General features: G+C 72.7%; 3 protein-coding genes across 3 annotated transcripts; 1 reads left to right on the forward strand and 2 right to left on the reverse strand.

The window, feature by feature from the left end:
* Window positions 1-1641: 1641 nt before the first annotated feature.
* On the reverse strand, window positions 1642-6225 carry WDR54 (WD repeat domain 54). Its single transcript, XM_088526628.1, has 10 exons — window positions 6192-6225; window positions 5261-5480; window positions 4737-4799; window positions 4586-4652; window positions 4123-4179; window positions 3887-4014; window positions 2334-2434; window positions 2074-2236; window positions 1902-1976; window positions 1642-1773 (listed from the first exon to the last, which is right to left on the reverse strand). Exons 1-10 carry the CDS (start codon window positions 6209-6211, stop codon window positions 1642-1644), a joined length of 1026 nt encoding a protein of 341 aa, XP_088382754.1. The 5' UTR covers window positions 6212-6225.
* Window positions 6226-9701: 3476 nt separating this feature from the next.
* LOC148594420 (retinol dehydrogenase 12-like) lies at window positions 9702-12401 on the forward strand. Its single transcript, XM_088526602.1, has 6 exons — window positions 9702-9864; window positions 10822-11061; window positions 11132-11221; window positions 11302-11490; window positions 12037-12143; window positions 12207-12401. Exons 1-6 carry the CDS (start codon window positions 9702-9704, stop codon window positions 12399-12401), a joined length of 984 nt encoding a protein of 327 aa, XP_088382728.1.
* Window positions 12402-12497: 96 nt separating this feature from the next.
* Window positions 12498-14271, reverse strand: LOC148594421 (uncharacterized). Its single transcript, XM_088526601.1, has 3 exons — window positions 14107-14271; window positions 13870-14036; window positions 12498-13787 (listed from the first exon to the last, which is right to left on the reverse strand). The coding sequence occupies exons 1-3, from the start codon at window positions 14255-14257 to the stop codon at window positions 12498-12500; spliced, it is 1608 nt and encodes a 535-aa protein (XP_088382727.1). The 5' UTR covers window positions 14258-14271.
* Between the last annotated feature and the right edge of the window lie 1441 nt (window positions 14272-15712).

The raw sequence follows: 15712 nt of genomic DNA on the forward strand, positions 1-15712 counted from the left end.
GTTGCAGCCCGGCGGAGCCGGTGCCTGCGCCTGCCCCGTGGGGCTGCGCTGGCCGTGGGGGGGTCCCGGCCATGCCCGTGCCCGTGGTGCAGCGCCGGCCCTGCTCCGTGGCGGGGTCCCTGCGGGGGCTCTGCCTGTTTACAGCCCGGGCCCGCGGCCGGCGCCGCCAGCGCTTCCTGCCGCCGCGGGGCCTCCCCGCGGTGCTACCTCTGCCACGCAGTGTTGGGGCCGCCGCGCGGCCGCCCCTCCTCATCCTCCTCCCCCGGGGCCCCGCGGCCGCCCCAGCCTCTCTGGTGCTGAATTTCGCCCTGCCGCTGCCTGGGGCAGGAGGGCCAAGCGGGCCCCCCAGCGCGTGTGCATGTGCGTGTGCATGTGCGTGTGTGTGCAAGCATGCAGGGTGTGCGTGTGCAAGCAGGAGTGTGTGCGGGAGGGTGCGCGAGTGTGTGCGTGCGCAGGGGCTGCCGCCCGGTGCCTTGCGCGGGGGCTGGGGCCCGGCCGCCCGCCCCGCACAGACGTTTTTACACTTTTGTAGCGCCCGCGCCCGCCGCCCCGGGCGCTCCGCGGGCGGGCCGGGCCGCGCCGCCGGGACCGGCTCTTTTAACCTTTATTAAAGCCTTTTGTAACGCCCCGCCGCTGCCGCCCGCTGCCCATCACGCGCAGGGAGGGGTTAACCCGTGTGCGCCCGCAGCGCCCCAGGAACGGGCGACATCGCCCGCCTTTGTAAGGGGACACGGAGCGGGGACAGCGCCTGGGGGCGCAGCATGGGGCACATGGGAACCGAGCTGGAACCTGCAGTGCAGCAGGGGGGCAATGACCTCTAGCTGGGGAGGGGGGACGACCCCTGGGGACAGGGCCCCGCATGGGGACAGGGGCCACAGCAGCAGCGAGGAGCTGCGGGCAGCTGCGAGGGGCTGAGCGGGACTTGGGCTCCATCGGGAGCTGTGGGCAGCTCCATGGAGCCGTGGGGCTGTGCAGGAGCTGGGGGAAGCTCCAGGGGCCATGGGGCTGTGTGGGAGCCGCGGGCAGCTCCCCTGGGCTGAGCGGCAGGGCTGGCTGGGGTGCTGGCCTCAGCGCCATAGCAGGGCTGTTCCCGGGCATGGAGCAGGGCGCCTGGGACACTCGTCCCTTCCCCTGGAAGAGCAGTGCCGGGAGAGGCTGTGCGGGGTTGGAATGAGAGCAGAGCGCTGCCCGGGGCGGGGAGCAGGGCACAGGCGAGGGCAGGCGGCGGGGCGGGACAGAGGGGACAGCGGGGACAGCCGGCGGCAGCAGCGCCGCTCCCGCTGACCTAAAAGCCTCTGTCCCTGGGGCTCTCCGCTGGCCTGGAAGTGAGTGCTGTGCCTTTGCAGAGCAGGGATGCGGCTGGAGCACGTCCCACTGGGCTCCGCCTGTCCCCATGGGCCTCCGCGAATCCCACCGGGCTCCGTGTGTCCCTGCAGCTCCCTTGGGACAGGCCCCCCTCCTGCTCCACAGGGAGCCGGGCTGCGGCGGGGAGCAGACCCCAGCCCTGCAGCTGAGCGGGAAGGGGCCGTGTCTGCCCTGCAGCCCCTGCACGGGGCTGGAGGGGCCGGGGCAGAGGGGCCTGCCCCACGGCGGGAGCGGGGCCGCGCGGCGCGGGCGCCCTGCACCTTGGCCGCGCGCAGCCTAGGCCCGGCTGTAGCGGAGGATCTCGGCGAGGTCGTAGCCGCTCACGGCGAAGGAGCTGCCCTCGGCGTCGCAGAAGCGGGCGCCGCAGACCTGCGTGTCCGGCACGCACTCTGCGTGGCAGTGCTCGACCTGCGGGCGAAGCGCAGCGGCGCCGGCCCCGCTGAGGCAGGCGCAGGCCCCCGGCAGCCCCGCGTCCTGCGCAGGGGCCGAGCACGCTGTGCGCAGGGCTGGGGATGCAGCCCTGCTGCCAGGCCCACCTCAATGTCGCCCGTGTCCGGGCTCCTGCTGAGCTTCCAGATGTGGACGAAGGAGTCCTCGGCGCCCGAGAGCAGCTGCGAGGGGCAGCGGGGCAGGCTGGAGTGCTGCGGCGCTGCGCTGCAGGCCGGTGCATGCAGAGGCCGCCGCGCTGCAGCCCACGGGCAGCCCTACCTTGCCCGTGGCAGGCGCCACGTCCAGCGCGTAGATCCAGCGCGCGTGAGCGTCCACCTGGGCCCGCAGGGCGCCGCTCGCCGCCTCGTACAGCCGGATCTGCCCGTTGCCGTAGCCGGCGGCGAGGATGCCGTTCCAGAGCTTCACGGAGGAGCAGGAGCAGCTGGGCACACAGACACGGCTGGACCCTTCCCGCCGCGCTGGCTCTGGGCTCCCTACCCCGGTACCCCCTGCTCCACGCGGGCTCCGTCCCTGCTTACCCCAGCGCAGGGATCTTGTGCCGCAGGGCGAACTCCTCCCCGGAGCTCCACACGCACAGGCTGCCAGAGTCATCGGCGGTCACCAGGTCGCCGGCCCCATCCTGCAGGGACACGGGAGCGTCGGCGCGGGTGCCGGGCCGTGCGGCCCTCGTGGTGTTTGCCGGCCCCGCTGCAGCGCGGCCCCGGGAGGCACCCGCCGCGGGGCGAGCTCAAGCCGAAACGCTCACAGAAACTGCTGACACAGCTGGCAGACGAGTCTCCAGAGCGGTCGCACGCCTGCCTTTCTGTTCCAGCGCGTTAGCGTTGGCAAGAGGAATCGCCTCTCGGGGGACCTGCCGAGCACCGGCGCTGCCCGAGCTGCCCCTGCCCTCGGCGCCCGGGGCCGCCGCGAGCCCAACGCGGCCTCTGCGCTGGCCGCCAGGCTCGGCGTAAGCCCCGGTGCAAAGCGCAGCGGGCGCAGAGAGGGGACAGGCAGCCGGGGCGGGCGCGAAGCCGCGCTCACACAGCCGCTCAGTATCCGGGCTAATTGGGAAGCAGCTCTAAGCAATTAATTGTTCAAGAGAGTCCCCAGAGCAGGGAAAGTTAAATGCAACCAATTAGAGTGAGAACATGGAAAGTGTCCTCGTTGGGAAGGAGGCAGCCAGTGATGAGGGGGCCAATTAGCGTATCTGCAGGGACATCACCCTGCGACGGGATGAGCCGAACGCAGGGACCCCCCGGTTCCCACCGGGGCTCTGTGCAACGGTGCGGAGCCGGCACAGCGGCACCAGCAGCGGCCGTCACCCCGGGGCGCGGGGACACGAGCGCAGACCGTACGGGCAGCTGGAACCCCCAGCGCTAACGGGGGAGCTTCAGTTTTAGCCTGGGTTTATTCGCAGCCAGGTTTACTCATTTGTTTTTGCACCCAAACTATTCTTTACTGTAAATAGCTCTTCTGTGTTCCCAGCACCCACCCCTATGTATCATAGGGCTTTCTCTTTGGTCTAATAATTACTCATACTAATCCTCAGAGCCACTCTGCAGAAGGAGCTCGGCTCCTCGGCCATCCCTGTTGGCTGCCGGCAGCCCAGGGTGACCTGAGCACAGTTTCCTTTGGCCAAGAAATGTGGAGCCCCGGCCCCGAGGAGGGGGGTTGGGTCACACTGGTGGCAGACGGGGGTGGCCGGGGCAGCTCATGGGGCAGCTGCTCCCGGCTGAGTCCCCACCATTTGAAATAGCATCTGGCACCCGTGCCCTGGCCTCAGGCTCGACGGCGCAGCCCATGCCCTCGTGGTGCCCCTGCCCTGGCCTCGGGCTTGGCGACGCAGCCTGCGTGCCCTCGCGGTGCCCGTGCCCTGGCCTTGGTGATGCAGCCCGCACGCCCTCGCGGCGGCGCTGAGGAGGCTCCTCCAGCGCCTCTCCCGCTCCAGCCCTCGCCCAGGAGACGGCCCCGGTGCAGACACAGCCGCCGGAGCCACCTGCCACCCTGCCCTGGGGGAGCAGCGCTCCGGGAGCCCGTGAGTCCCCTGCGGTGCCACCGGGAGCCCCCCCCGCTCCGCAGCGCAGGGAGCTACCGGCGCGCGGCCCAGCTCCGCCGCGATGTCGGTGATGGCGGCGCCGTGCTGCTCCAGCACCTCGCTCACGGTGACGTTCATGCCCTTGGGCGGGACGTCGAACACCAGCACCGGCCCGGAGGACATCCCTGCGGAGCGGCCGGGGTCAGCGGGGCCGGCCCCGGCTCCACACCGGGACCGGGCCGGCCCCGGCCCCGCGCTCCCGCAGCAGCCGCCCCGCGCGGCGCCCCGCTCACCCACGCAGATGAAGCGTCCGCCGGCGGCGGCGATGCCCCGGGCAAACACGGCCTGCGCTGCAAGGAGAGCGAGGGCGGGCTGTGGTGTGCGGAGCTGGGAGGGCGCTGCGGCCTCGTGCTCACTGCCAGTCCCACCGCGGCCCCAGCAGGACCCTCGGGGCTCTTTAGGTGCCCACTAGCCCCCCATAGGGCTGCACAGAGGAGTCGGAGTGGCACAGGGACCTCTCGGGCACTCGTAGCAGCCCCCTGCGCAGGACTGCTCGGGCTCAGTGCTCCCCAGCGCCACAGGCAGCCGGGCTGCAGGAGCGTGGGGGCTGCAGGAGCCGGGCTGCAGGAGCCGGGCTGCACTGCAGGGGTGTGGGGGCTGCAGGAGCCGGGCTGCACTGCAGGGGCGTGCGGGCACCCAGCGGGGCTGCATAGCCGGACAGGGCGCTCCTCGCACTGCTCCCGCTGCGGGATTTACCTGGTGGGTGCTCCATGACATCCAGGGCATGCCAGTAAACCATGATGGAGCCGTCTGACTCGTACATCTGGGGAGAGGAAACAGCGGGCTGAGATTGCTGGGAAGAGCTTCCCTGGCAGCTCCGGCTTGTCCCCATGGAAAACGGCCTGACCTGGATCCCCTTCTGGGAGGTGAGGACGAGCAGCACCCGAGATGGCAGCACACACCAGGCGGCCTGCAAGGACAGGGACGCAGGGGCAGTCCGGGAGGGACGCACAGCGGCAAAGGGCCCGCGTGGCTCCTCCAAGGCGGCGGGGAGCACCCGCGAGGACACAGTGTGCCCGGGGCAGCAGGGGCGCTCGGCACCCGCAGCGCCGCGCGGCTCACGGCCCTGTCTGCAGGCTGGAGCCGCTGGCAGCGCGGCTCGAGCTCCACGAGGGCCGGCGGGGCCGGCCGCGCAGCAGGGGAGCGCGGCTCAGCGTGGGGCTGCGGGACGTGCCGGCCGCCCCTGCGCAGGCGCCCGCGGCATCGCAGCGCCACACGGCGCGGCCCGGCCCCCTCGCAGGCTGGCGGGGGCACCGCGCGGCCCTCGTCACAGAGCTCTTATGGGGCAGCCCATAAACGCAGCGTGGTCCTGCTGCGGGCCACGGAGGCGCTGCAGGGGAAGCGGGGCCGCCCGGGCGCCGCGGGCCCTACCTGGGTGACGATGGAGGCGCTGAGGGCCGGGCCGCCCTCCCTGGCCTGCAGCTGGCGGTGGGAGAAGCCGGCGCCGTCGGCGCTCGCCACGTTGACGGTGGCGCCGTGCACGGTGCTGAAGCGGGCGAGCGGCGCGCCCGGCGGGCACAGCACGCTCAGGTTGTTGTAGAGCGCAGAGCTGCTGCTGCGCAGCTGCACGCTCGGCTCCCGCCGGAACATCCTGCCGGGAACGCAGAGCCACGGCGGGGCTGAGGCTGGCACAGATCCCTACGGATCACCCAGTCCAACCCCTGCTCCAGCAGGGACACCCAGAGCACAGGGTGGCATCCAGGGGGGTTTGGAAGATCTCCGGAGAAGGAGACTCCACAACCTCTCTGGGCAGCCTGTGCCAGGGCCCTGGCACCCCCACAGGAAAGAAGTTCTTCCTCACATGGAGGTGGAGCTGCCTGGGGTTCAGCTTGTACCCGCTACCCCTCGTCCCTTCACCAGCCACCACGGAGCAGAGCCTGGCGCCGTCCTCCCCACACTCTCCCCTGGGGCACTCGAACACGTTGGTCGGGTCCCCCCCAGCCTGCCCTTCTCCGGCTGAACAGGCCCCTCGCTTGGTCCTAACTCCGGACGTGCATCAGCACCGGGAGCGGGGACGCGGGATACCCCGGGGAGCCGGGACACCCCCGGGCGGCCCCCGCCCCCCCGGGTGTCCCCCTCGAGCACCGGGGACGGCCCCGCTGGCCCCCTCGGCCCACGGGGACGGGACCCCTCGCGACCTCCCCGCGGCTCTCTGCTCCTGCTCCGGGCCGGCTCCGCCCCCAGCCCCGTTCCGCCCGCACCGTCCCGTCCCGTCCCGTCCCGTCCCGTCCCGTTCCGTTCCGCTCCGTCCCGCGCCCCCAGCCCCGTCCCGCTTCCCCCGGCGCCGCCGCCCCGCGCTCACTCGGTGCCGGCCGCCGCCATGGAGACGCCGTCGCAGCGTGCAGACGTCACGGACCGGCGGCGCGCGGCGATGGCGTCAAGGGGGAGCGTTGCCGTGGAGACCGCGTCGCCTCCCGCCGAGGGGAGGGAGCGGCCGAAGGGGCCGAGGTGGCCGGGGGGTCCCGGGGACACCGGGGGGTCCCGGGGACACCGAGGGGCTGAGGCGGGGCTGGGGCGGTACCAGCGGGGGGCGCTGGGGGAATGGGGCGGCCCTGGGGGGGTTCTGGGTGTCTTGGGGGGCCCCGGGGGTTTTGGAGCTGTTCGGGCAGTGCTGGGGGGCTCTGGAGGGTTCCGGGGCGTATCGGAGGATGCTGGGGTGCCCCGAGGTGTTTTCGGGGTGCATTGGGGTGGCCGCCGGACGTTGGGGTGCCCCGGGGCTGGGGGGCCGCTGGCGGGCGCTGGGGTGTCCCGGGGGTGCTGCGGTGCAGTAAGGGGCGCTGGAGGGTGCCGTGGTCCCGCGGGGACACTGGGAGGTGTTGGGGGAGTTTGGGGGTGCTGTGGTGTATCCGGGGGTACCGCCCCACGCCCGCCTGATCCGCCGGGTCCCGCAGGATCCTCCTCGCCGAGGGAGAGGAGCCCCGCGGCCCCGGGCCCGCCGCCCGCCCCGCACATGGCGCTAGTAAGAGCCGCGCCGCCCCGCGCCGCGGCGGGGTCCCCTCCTGCCCGCGCGGCCCCGGCGCTCACGGCGCCGCTGTCCCCCCAAGCAGAAATCGCCGTCGCGGGAGCGCACGGCCACGGCCAGGTCGCGCGCGGAGAGGACGCGGCCGCCGCCGTCGGCGCCGCCGCCGCTGGAGATCGTGCCCGGGCGCCTGAGCCAGAGCGAGTGGCTGGCGCTGCTGGCGGCCGAGCAGGCGGAGGACGAGGCCGCCGACGTCCTGGCCGAGCTCCTGGAGGGCGCCATGGACGCCTGCTACCAGGTCTACCTGGAGCGCCAGGTGAGGGGCCATCCCGCGCGGCGCTTCTCGCGGAGTGCCGAGGTGTCCCCTTGTCCTCGTGGGGTGCTGAGGAGTCTTCTCATCCTCGTGGGGTGCCGAGGTGTCCCCTCCTCCTTGTTGGGTGCCGAGGTGTCGCCTTGTCCTCGTGGGGTGCTGAGGAGTCTTCTCATCCTCGCAGAGTGCTGAGTGTCCCCTCATCCTTTTTGGGATGTCCCCTCATCCTCGCTGGGCGCTGAGCTGTCCTCTGGTCTCCGTCCTGCTTCGCAGTGCGTGCCCTTCACGGTGAAGGAGGCGAGGGAGGCCATGCTGCACATCGCCGCGTGGCGCTTCCTGGCGCGGGACGAGGGCGAGCGCCAGCTGGACGGAGACGCCACGTGGCAGGAGGACGAGGAGCCGGAGCCCTGCGTGACGGACTCCTGGGCCCAGGGCTGTGTCCCTGTCACTCCAGAGCAGCTCTCGCCAAGCACACATGAGGTACGGATCCCCTGGAGCTCCTGCATCCCCGGCCGCCCTTGCTATGCCGGGAGGTGCATGTGGCTGCAGTGTCGGACACGGCAGCTTGGAGGCCACATCCGCGGGAAGGAGCACTTCAGCAGAACCCAGCCCAGGTGCCCAGTGTCCCCTGCTCCTGCCCATTCTTTTCTCAGGTACCATCGTACACCCCCTGTGCTGGAGAAGACATAGACAGCGCCTGGAGCAGCAACCTGTCCCTGGCCGCGTCCATCCCGGACCCCGCATGGACCCCGAGCTCGGCACCATCCTTCGGCAGTGCCGCGCTCCAGCCCGCGGCGGCCGAGCTCCCCGTGCAGCCGCAGCGGGATGAGCGGGGCCCTGCGCCGCCGCCTGCGCAGGGAGGGTCCCCGCTGCCGCCCCGAGCCAGGGCCGTCCCGTCCCGCCGGCCCCGCGAGCCGCCGCGGTGCCCGCCGGGCGCCGGGATCCGCGCCGAGCCGCGGGCGCGGGCGGAGGAGCCGCGGGGGCAGCCGCCGCCCCGCGGGGACACGAGCGCGGAGACGGCGGCACCGCGGGAGCTGCGGCAGCCCCCGCGCGGCGCTGCGGGGCGGCCGGGCCGCGCGCTGCCCGCGCTCTGCGTGCGGCCCCGCGTGCAGGTGCTGGAGGCGGGGACCGGGCGCGCGGGCGGCCGGGCCCCGCGCAGGCACCGGCGGGAGCCCCGCGAGCCGGGGGAGCAGCGGCCGCCGCCGCTGGCGCCCGCGCTGGAGCCCGCCCGCGTGTGGCAGCTGCCCGCCCTGCTCGACGCCGTCGCGCCGGCCCCCGGCGTCACCCTGCGGCGCGGGGACAGCGTCCAGCGCGGCCCCGGCGGCCCCGGCGCCGACGAGCGGCAGGAGGAGGCGGCCGCGCGGGAGCTGCGGCCCGTGGCGCTCACCGTGCCGGGGCCGCCGCTGGCCGTGCCGCAGGTCACGAGCAGCCGCGGCCTCCAGATCCAGCACTTGTCGCCCGCGCCCCGGCGGCCGTGGGAGCCCTGAGCGCCCCTGGGGCGGCTCCGGGCCGCGTGCGCCCGGGCTGAGCCCCCGCCCCGGCCGCGGGACCCGCGTGCCCGCGGGCGGCACCGCGGCCCGCGCCGCTCGGCTCGCGGCCGCTCTCGGCGTGCGCGGGCAGCGCCGCGCCGGGCGCCGCGCCAAGAGAAGCGCCCTCTCCGCAGCCGCCGTCTGCGCGTTTCCCTGTGCGCTCGGGCGCCCGTGCGCCGCCCACCCGTGACCGCGGCTCCCTGCCTGCTCTTCCTGCTCTGCCCTGGCTGTTAGTGGCTGGGGGTGGTGGCAGGTGGTGGCCATGGCTGTTCTGCCACAGCCCGGGTCTGCTTAAGGGTCCTCCTAGGAAGGAGGGCGCCTCCACCCTGTCCTGCGTGGCACCCGGTGTCCCCTCCCTCCGGCTGCTGTCCCTCCCAGGGCACCAAGGACGTGTCCCCCTGCGTCACCACTGGCAGCTCCAGTGGCACTGCAGCCTCCCTGGGGCTCTCCCTGCTCTCTCTCCTCTGGGGCTCTCATTGCACCTTGGGGCACCGCACGGGACCGTCACAGAGATGCGGCCCAGCCCTGCACAAGCTGGACGGGCCTTGCCCAGCGCTGCCCTGCTAACGCCCCCGCTTTGGAAAGGGAAAAGATGAATTCTGAGAAGGGACTGGTGAGCCTGGTGAGTGAGGGGCTGGTGGGTGACTGTGCTATGCTCTTATTATAAGGTGGCAGTTCCAAAAGTCACCTGCTCCCGGCACTGTCAGTGAGATGTGTTTTTGCTCCCTTCTTGGCTGTTATCAGTTCTTTGGCCAGACGGGCACTTCTACAAATTTTAATGGTGCGGGACCATCCCTGCTCTGCAAAACTTCCCGCTTCCCCATCTTGTCCGTGGGAACAGCCAAAATTTCTTCCTTGCTCTCGTGCTGGGTTGGCAGTTTGTGCAATGCACAGTCTGGAGCATTAACTCTTCCCTCACCCCTCTCCAGCGCAACGCGGCGCTGCCACAGCCGGCGCTGCCGAGCTCCGCTGCTATCACACGCTGGGGCTGGGTCAAGTTCCTTGGCAGGCAGCATGGAGCTGCTGAGTGCCTGCAGCCACCCGTGCTGGTTCGTGCTTGCGCTACTGCTGCTGCTGCTGCTGCTGTGGGCCCAGCAGCACCGCAACACCTGGCTGCCCAGCGCCTGCCCCACTGACCTCACCGGCAAGACCGTCATTGTCACCGGAGCCAACAGCGGTGCGCAGGGCCCAGCGGGGCGGCAGGACGCGGGCGGGAAGGGCTGCGGAGCTGCGGGACGTGGGTGCAGGGGAACGGCGCAGCTGGGCAGGGTGCGTGACCTGGACAAAGGGGGCAGGACCTGGGCACAGGATGCAGGACACGGGCGCCGGGCCACAGGGCTCCGCGGTTCTGGCCGGCGCAGGGCTCAGCTGCCCTCAGGGCACGGCCGGAGCCGGTCTGGACAGGCGCCAGGACCCCGGTGTGCGGTGGCCGTGCGGTGCGGGGGCAGCGTGCAGTACTGGTGCCGGTGCCAGGGCCACATTCCAGGGGAGCTCCCGCAGCCCCCAGGCTCCGGCACGAGCGCAGCCCCCAGCAGCAGCCCCGTGCTGGACTCTGCCCAGGCTGGTTAATGACTGACAGGCAGGTGCCGAGGTGCCGTGTGCCGCATGTGCCGCATGTGCCGGTGCCTTGGGCTGCCCTGGCCGGGATTGCCTCCATGGCAGGCGCTGCTTCGCAAAGTGGGGGTGGCACCATGGGGCTGTGCCAGCTCCTCAGCCCCCAGCGCCTGGAGCTGCCCGCACGGCCCCACCGCACACCCCCTGGCATGTGCTGCACCGTGCTGTGCCGCGCCGTGCCATATTGCACCGTGCTGTGTCATGCAGTGTGTGCGGTGCTGTGCTGCACTGTGCCATATTGCATCATGACTCACCATGCTGAGCATGCTGCACCATGACACACCTTGCCATGCTGTATTGCACCATGCCATATCGCATGAGGACTGTCCCATCCCTCCCCTCCATCCCACGCCATTCCTCCCGTTCTTTCCCCTCCCCTCCCCGCCATACCCAGCTCCCAGATGCGCACGCAGCAGTTTTGGGCTTCAGGGGGTTCTAGCGCTCCTGGCAGCGGCCGGGCGCCGCTGGCCCCAGGCGCAGAGCTGCACCACCAGCCGCCGGCTCCATGCCCGTGCCACAGGCATTGGCAAGTGCGTGGCGCTGGAGCTGGCACGCAGGAACGCCCGCACCATCCTGGCGTGCCGGAGCTGGGAGCGGGGCCAGGCGGCAGCCGAGGAGATCCGGGCGGCCACGGGCAACGCGGCGGTGCTGCTGCGGCTGCTCGACACGAGCTCGCTGGCCTCGGTGCGCGCCTTCGTGCAGGATGTGCTGCGCCACGAGCGCCGCCTCGACGTGCTGGTCAACAACGCCGCCATCACCGGTAGGTGACACCGGGACTGCGGGGACGGTCCCACGGCGGCAGCACTGACTTCATGTGCCGCCTCTGCCAGGGCTGCCCTTTGCCATGACGCCTGAGGGGCTGGAACAGACCTTCGCCACCAACTACCTGGGGCCCTTCCTGCTCACCAACCTGCTGCTGGGTGAGGAGCCGCGGGGACATGGTGGCGGTGCCACTAGTGCCACCAGCGCCAGCGCCACGCTCAGCCGCCGCCTCCCGCAGACCTGCTGAAGGCCTCGGCCCCCGCTCGCATCGTCAATGTCTCGTCCTTCCGGCACAGCGCGGGCGTCGTGGACCTGCGGCACCTCACAGGGCAGCGGCGCCACTGCGGCTACGAGCAGGCCTACAACAGCAGCAAGCTCATGAGCGTGCTCTTCACCGCCGAGCTGGCGCGGCGCCTGCGGGGCACAGGTGGGTCTGGGCTGGGCTGGGAAACGCGGTGCTGAGCCGTGCAATGCCATGCCAGGCCGTGCAATGCTGTGCTGAGCCGTGCAATGTCTGCCAGGCCGTGCAATGCTGTGCTGAGCCGTGCAATGCCGTGCCAGGCCATGCAATGCCGTGCCGGCCAAGCATGCTGCCATGTGCTGTGCCACACCATGGCTGTGCCATTCCCGGGCACAGCATACCATGGCAGGCAGTGCTGTGCCATGCTGTGCTCTATCGTGCCACACCATGCTCATGCCGTGCCACACTCTGCCACCTTCTGCTGTGCAATGCCGTGCTGTCCTGCGCCATGCACCACGGTGCTCTGCTCTGTCATGCCACGCCATCAGCATGCCTGCACACTTGCTGTGCCAGGCTGGCCCTCGGGTGCCAAGGGCTGGCTGCGCCCCAGTGCAGGTGCCCACGGGGAGCCGGGGATGAGCCCTGCCGGGCGCTGCGTCCTACGGAGCTCCGGCTGCTCCCTGCCCTGTGCTGAGGGGCGGAGGTGCCGGCACTGAGGGTGCCATGGCGCAGGGGTGACGGCCAACGCACCGAGCCCCGGCGTGGTGAGGACAGGCATCATGCGCCACTTCAGCTGGCCCGCGCGCGTGCTCTTCGCCCTCGCCGGCCCCTTCATTAAGGTAAGTGGTGCCCAGGGGACGGGGTGGGGGCCACGGCCACCTGCCCTCACCCGCCGCCCGCAGTCCCCGGAGGAGGGAGCCACCAGCACCATCTACTGCGCCGTGTCCGAAGAAGCCGAGGGCATCTCGGGCAAGTACTTCAGCAGCGACTGCCGCATGGAGCTGCCCGCGGCGCCCGCGCGCGACCCGCACCTGGCTCGCAAGCTCTGGGAAGAGTCGGAGCGGCTCACGGGCCTGGCCGCCGGCCCGGGGCACTGAGCGGCGCCACGGAGCCCGCCCGCACCTCAGCCCCGCCGCCGCGCCGTACAAAGTGCTTTATTAAAGTGCCGCGCCAACCGCGCGGGCTCCGCGCCGCTACTCCCACGTGATGTGCAGGTCGAGGCGGCGCTTGCGCGCGGCCTGCACGAAGGCGTCGTAGTCGCGCCGCAGCACGTCGGGGCAGCGCACCAGGTCGAGGCGGCACAGGCGGCTGTCGGTGGCCAGCAGCAGCCCCACGGTGCCGCTCGCCACGCGGCTGCCGGCCAGCGAGAGCTCGCGCAGCTCGTGCAGGGCGGGCGCCGCCAGCGCCGCCGCCAGCGCCGCATCCAGCGGCACGGGCACGGCCAGCAGGCGCAGGTGCTGCAGGCGCGGCGCGCGGCACAGCAGCGCGGCCAGCGTGGCCTGCAGCGCCAGCCCGTGCCGTGCCGGGAGGGGGCTGCCGGCACCCGCCAGCGCCAGGGAGAAACTCTCGAGCTGCGGGAAGGCGCCGGGGAGCAGGTTGGCGGCCAGGCGCGGCAGCTCCGTGGGGGCGTCCCCAGAGTCCCCGGTGTGCGGCGGAGGGTGCAGGTCGGTGCTGAAGGACTGCAGGTGGGGGCAGGCGCCGAGCAGGGCGCTGAGGGCGAACTCGTCCTCGTAGCAGAAGCCGTGCAGGGAGAGCGCCCGCAGCCGCAGCCCCAGGTCCCGTGTGAGCGGCAGCGCCCGCGCCAGCGCCCAGCCCCGTGGTCCCGTGCACGTCAGGCTCAGCTGGGCCAAGCGGCTCCCATGGAGCGCAGACCAGCCGGCACCGGGGATGTCACCCAGCCACACGCCAACGTCCTCGGCGTCAGGGCACAGGGCGCACAGAGCGTCCAGCGAGGGCTCCTCCACCTCCTCCACTCGCCGCAGTGGCAGTGCCAGCCGGGCCCCTGTCACCGGCCCCTGCCGCCACCGTGCCAGCTCCTGCAGCGATGGGAAGCCCGGGGCGGCTGCCGCGGCGCTCAGCTGCTCCGTGTGCAGCAGGCACAGGGCGTCCGGCACGGCACCATGTGCCAGGAACTCCAGGCGCGGCAGGGCCAGCAGCAGGAAGGACAGTGCTGTGGTCACCTCGGCTCCTGCCGCGGGCTCCAGGCCACGGGCCAGCAGGACGTGGAGCTCGGGGCAGCACGGGGCGCCTGCGAGCGGGTCATGAGCCACGTGCAGCAGCGCGCGCGGTGTCACCTTCTTGCAGTGGGACACGTCCAGCTCGCGCAGGCGCGGGCAGGACGAGCCGGCGGCCGCGAGCACCTGCAGGTTGGCCTGCGTCTCGGCCAGCCCCAGCTTGCAGAGCAGCGGCAGCCCCTCGAGCAGGTCGACCAGCACGTCCGCCGAGAGCCGGCTGCAGCCGTGCAGGTCCAGGGAGCTGAGGCTCTGCGGAGCCCACATAGCCCCGTGAGGGCGGGCTATGGGCTCACCTTGCAGCCACGGGCACAGGGGCGGGCGGCGGGCTCACCTTGCAGCGCACGGCCACGAGCTGCGCGATGGCGTTGCTGGCCAGGCTGGGGCAGGCGCGCAGGCTGAGCTCCCGCAGGTGCGGCACCAGCAGCAGGTGCAGCGCGGCGCGCGTCAGCCGCCGGCTCTCGCCCAGCAGCCGGATCAGCTCCTGCACGAGGCCGCCGGCTGCGGCGCGGGGCCGTGAGCGGGGCCGCCGCGCCGCCCTCCCGCCTCGTCCTCGCCGCCCGCGCCTCACCCAGCTCGTCGAAGGGCCCCATGACGAAGCGGAAGCGGTACTCGTCCAGGTAGTTGTCGCTGTAGTCCTTCACCCACACGCTCTGCATGTGCCCGGCCAGGCTGCTCAGGCAGAGGCTGCGCAGCGACGGCACCTCCTTGCGCTGCGGCATGGGCTGCGCGGGGCCGGCGCGCGCGGGGCCGGGGCTGCCGTCTCCGAGGCTGCTGCTGTCACTGGCGGTGCCGCTGCTGCCCGCTCCGCGGACGGCGGGGCCGCTGCTGCCGCCTCGGGGTTCCGGGCTCGGCGCCGCAAGGAGGCGCGGGCTGCGGGACTCGCTCTGAGACGGGTCCAGTCCCGTCCCGCACGGAGCCCCGTCCCGTCCCGCACGGAGCCCCGTCCAGCCGCGTTCTCTCCCGCCCTGTCCGGTCGCATCCCCTTCCGCCCCGTCCCGCCGCGTCGCTCCCGGGCGCTCTTCGGGCCGGGCCGGGCCGGGCGCTCGCGCCCTCGGGTACGGAGCCCCGAGAGCACAACGGGCGCCGTTCCCGGGGGCGCGCCGCGCCCGCGGTGATGGGTTTCGGCCCCGCACTCACCGGCGCCTGCTCGTCCCGTCCCGTCCCGTCCGGTTCCGGCCCGTCCCGTCCCGTCCTCGCCCGTCGCTTCCTCCTCCGCGCGGCCCCACCCCCGGAGCCGCCGGCAGGGCGCGCGGCGCCACCGCCACCTCGCGTGTCCCCCTGAGCTCGCCGTACGAGGCCGGCTTGCCCGCACCTCGCGGGTTTCACCATCCCTGTTGCGCCTGCGCGCCGCCCGGCAGGCTCTTTCTGCCCGGCTCGGGCTGCCCCGCGCACTGCCGGTCGCCCGGCCACGGCCGCCCTGGGGCTCTGCGCGGCGGCGGCGCCGCGGGCAGCCCGGCAGGGCCTGGCGCGCGGGCGGTGTCCGGGGACTTCCGGCAGCGGCAGCCGGTGAGCGGCGCTGGGCGGCGGCGGCGTCAGGTACCGCGCGGGGGGGTCGCGGCCGGGGGGCCGCACGGGAGGGGCGCGGCGGTTCCCCGCTGTTGGGGGGGGGGGGGGGCGAGGACATCCCCCCATGTAGCGGGCGGGGGGCAGCGCGGGGGGGCCCCCCATGGGGGTGGGGGTCAGTGCCGCCCCCTCACGGCCTCCCCCCGCCAGCTCGGCCTCGGCCTCGGCCTCGCCCCCTCCGCCTCCCCTGCGGGCCCCGCGCGGCCCCGGCGCTTCGCGGTTCGGCCTTGTCGCCGGGTGCTGCCGCTTTCGCCTTCCGCAGGGCGGCCGCGGCCTCGCACAGGGGCCCCGGCCCGCGCCCGGTGCTCCGCGCTCCGCAGCTGAAATACAGTTTGAAACAAAGAACGTTGTTAGCAAGTGCCATTTCTGAGAACCAGCAGCCGAGCGGGAACAGAGGTTGTGCAAAACTTGACGTGAAGCGGCCAGGCTGCTTGACTGAAAAACAGGCGGTTTGGAGGAGCGGCAGAACAGCTCGACCACTGCCTCGTTAGTCACTGGGATAACTCCCTTGTGGATGGTGGCTGCTGGTAGCTAAGGAGAGGCAGGAACACCGGCCTCCGCGGTGTTTCCCAGGCGCTGTTGGCAGGCGCAGTGTCTCTGTGCTGCTCGGG

The sequence above is a fragment of the Tinamus guttatus genome, unplaced genomic scaffold (assembly GCF_059628265.1).
Source record: "Tinamus guttatus ecotype Peru unplaced genomic scaffold, ASM5962826v1 Tinamus_guttatus_pri_ptg000247l, whole genome shotgun sequence".
Lineage (NCBI taxonomy): Eukaryota > Metazoa > Chordata > Aves > Tinamiformes > Tinamidae > Tinamus > Tinamus guttatus.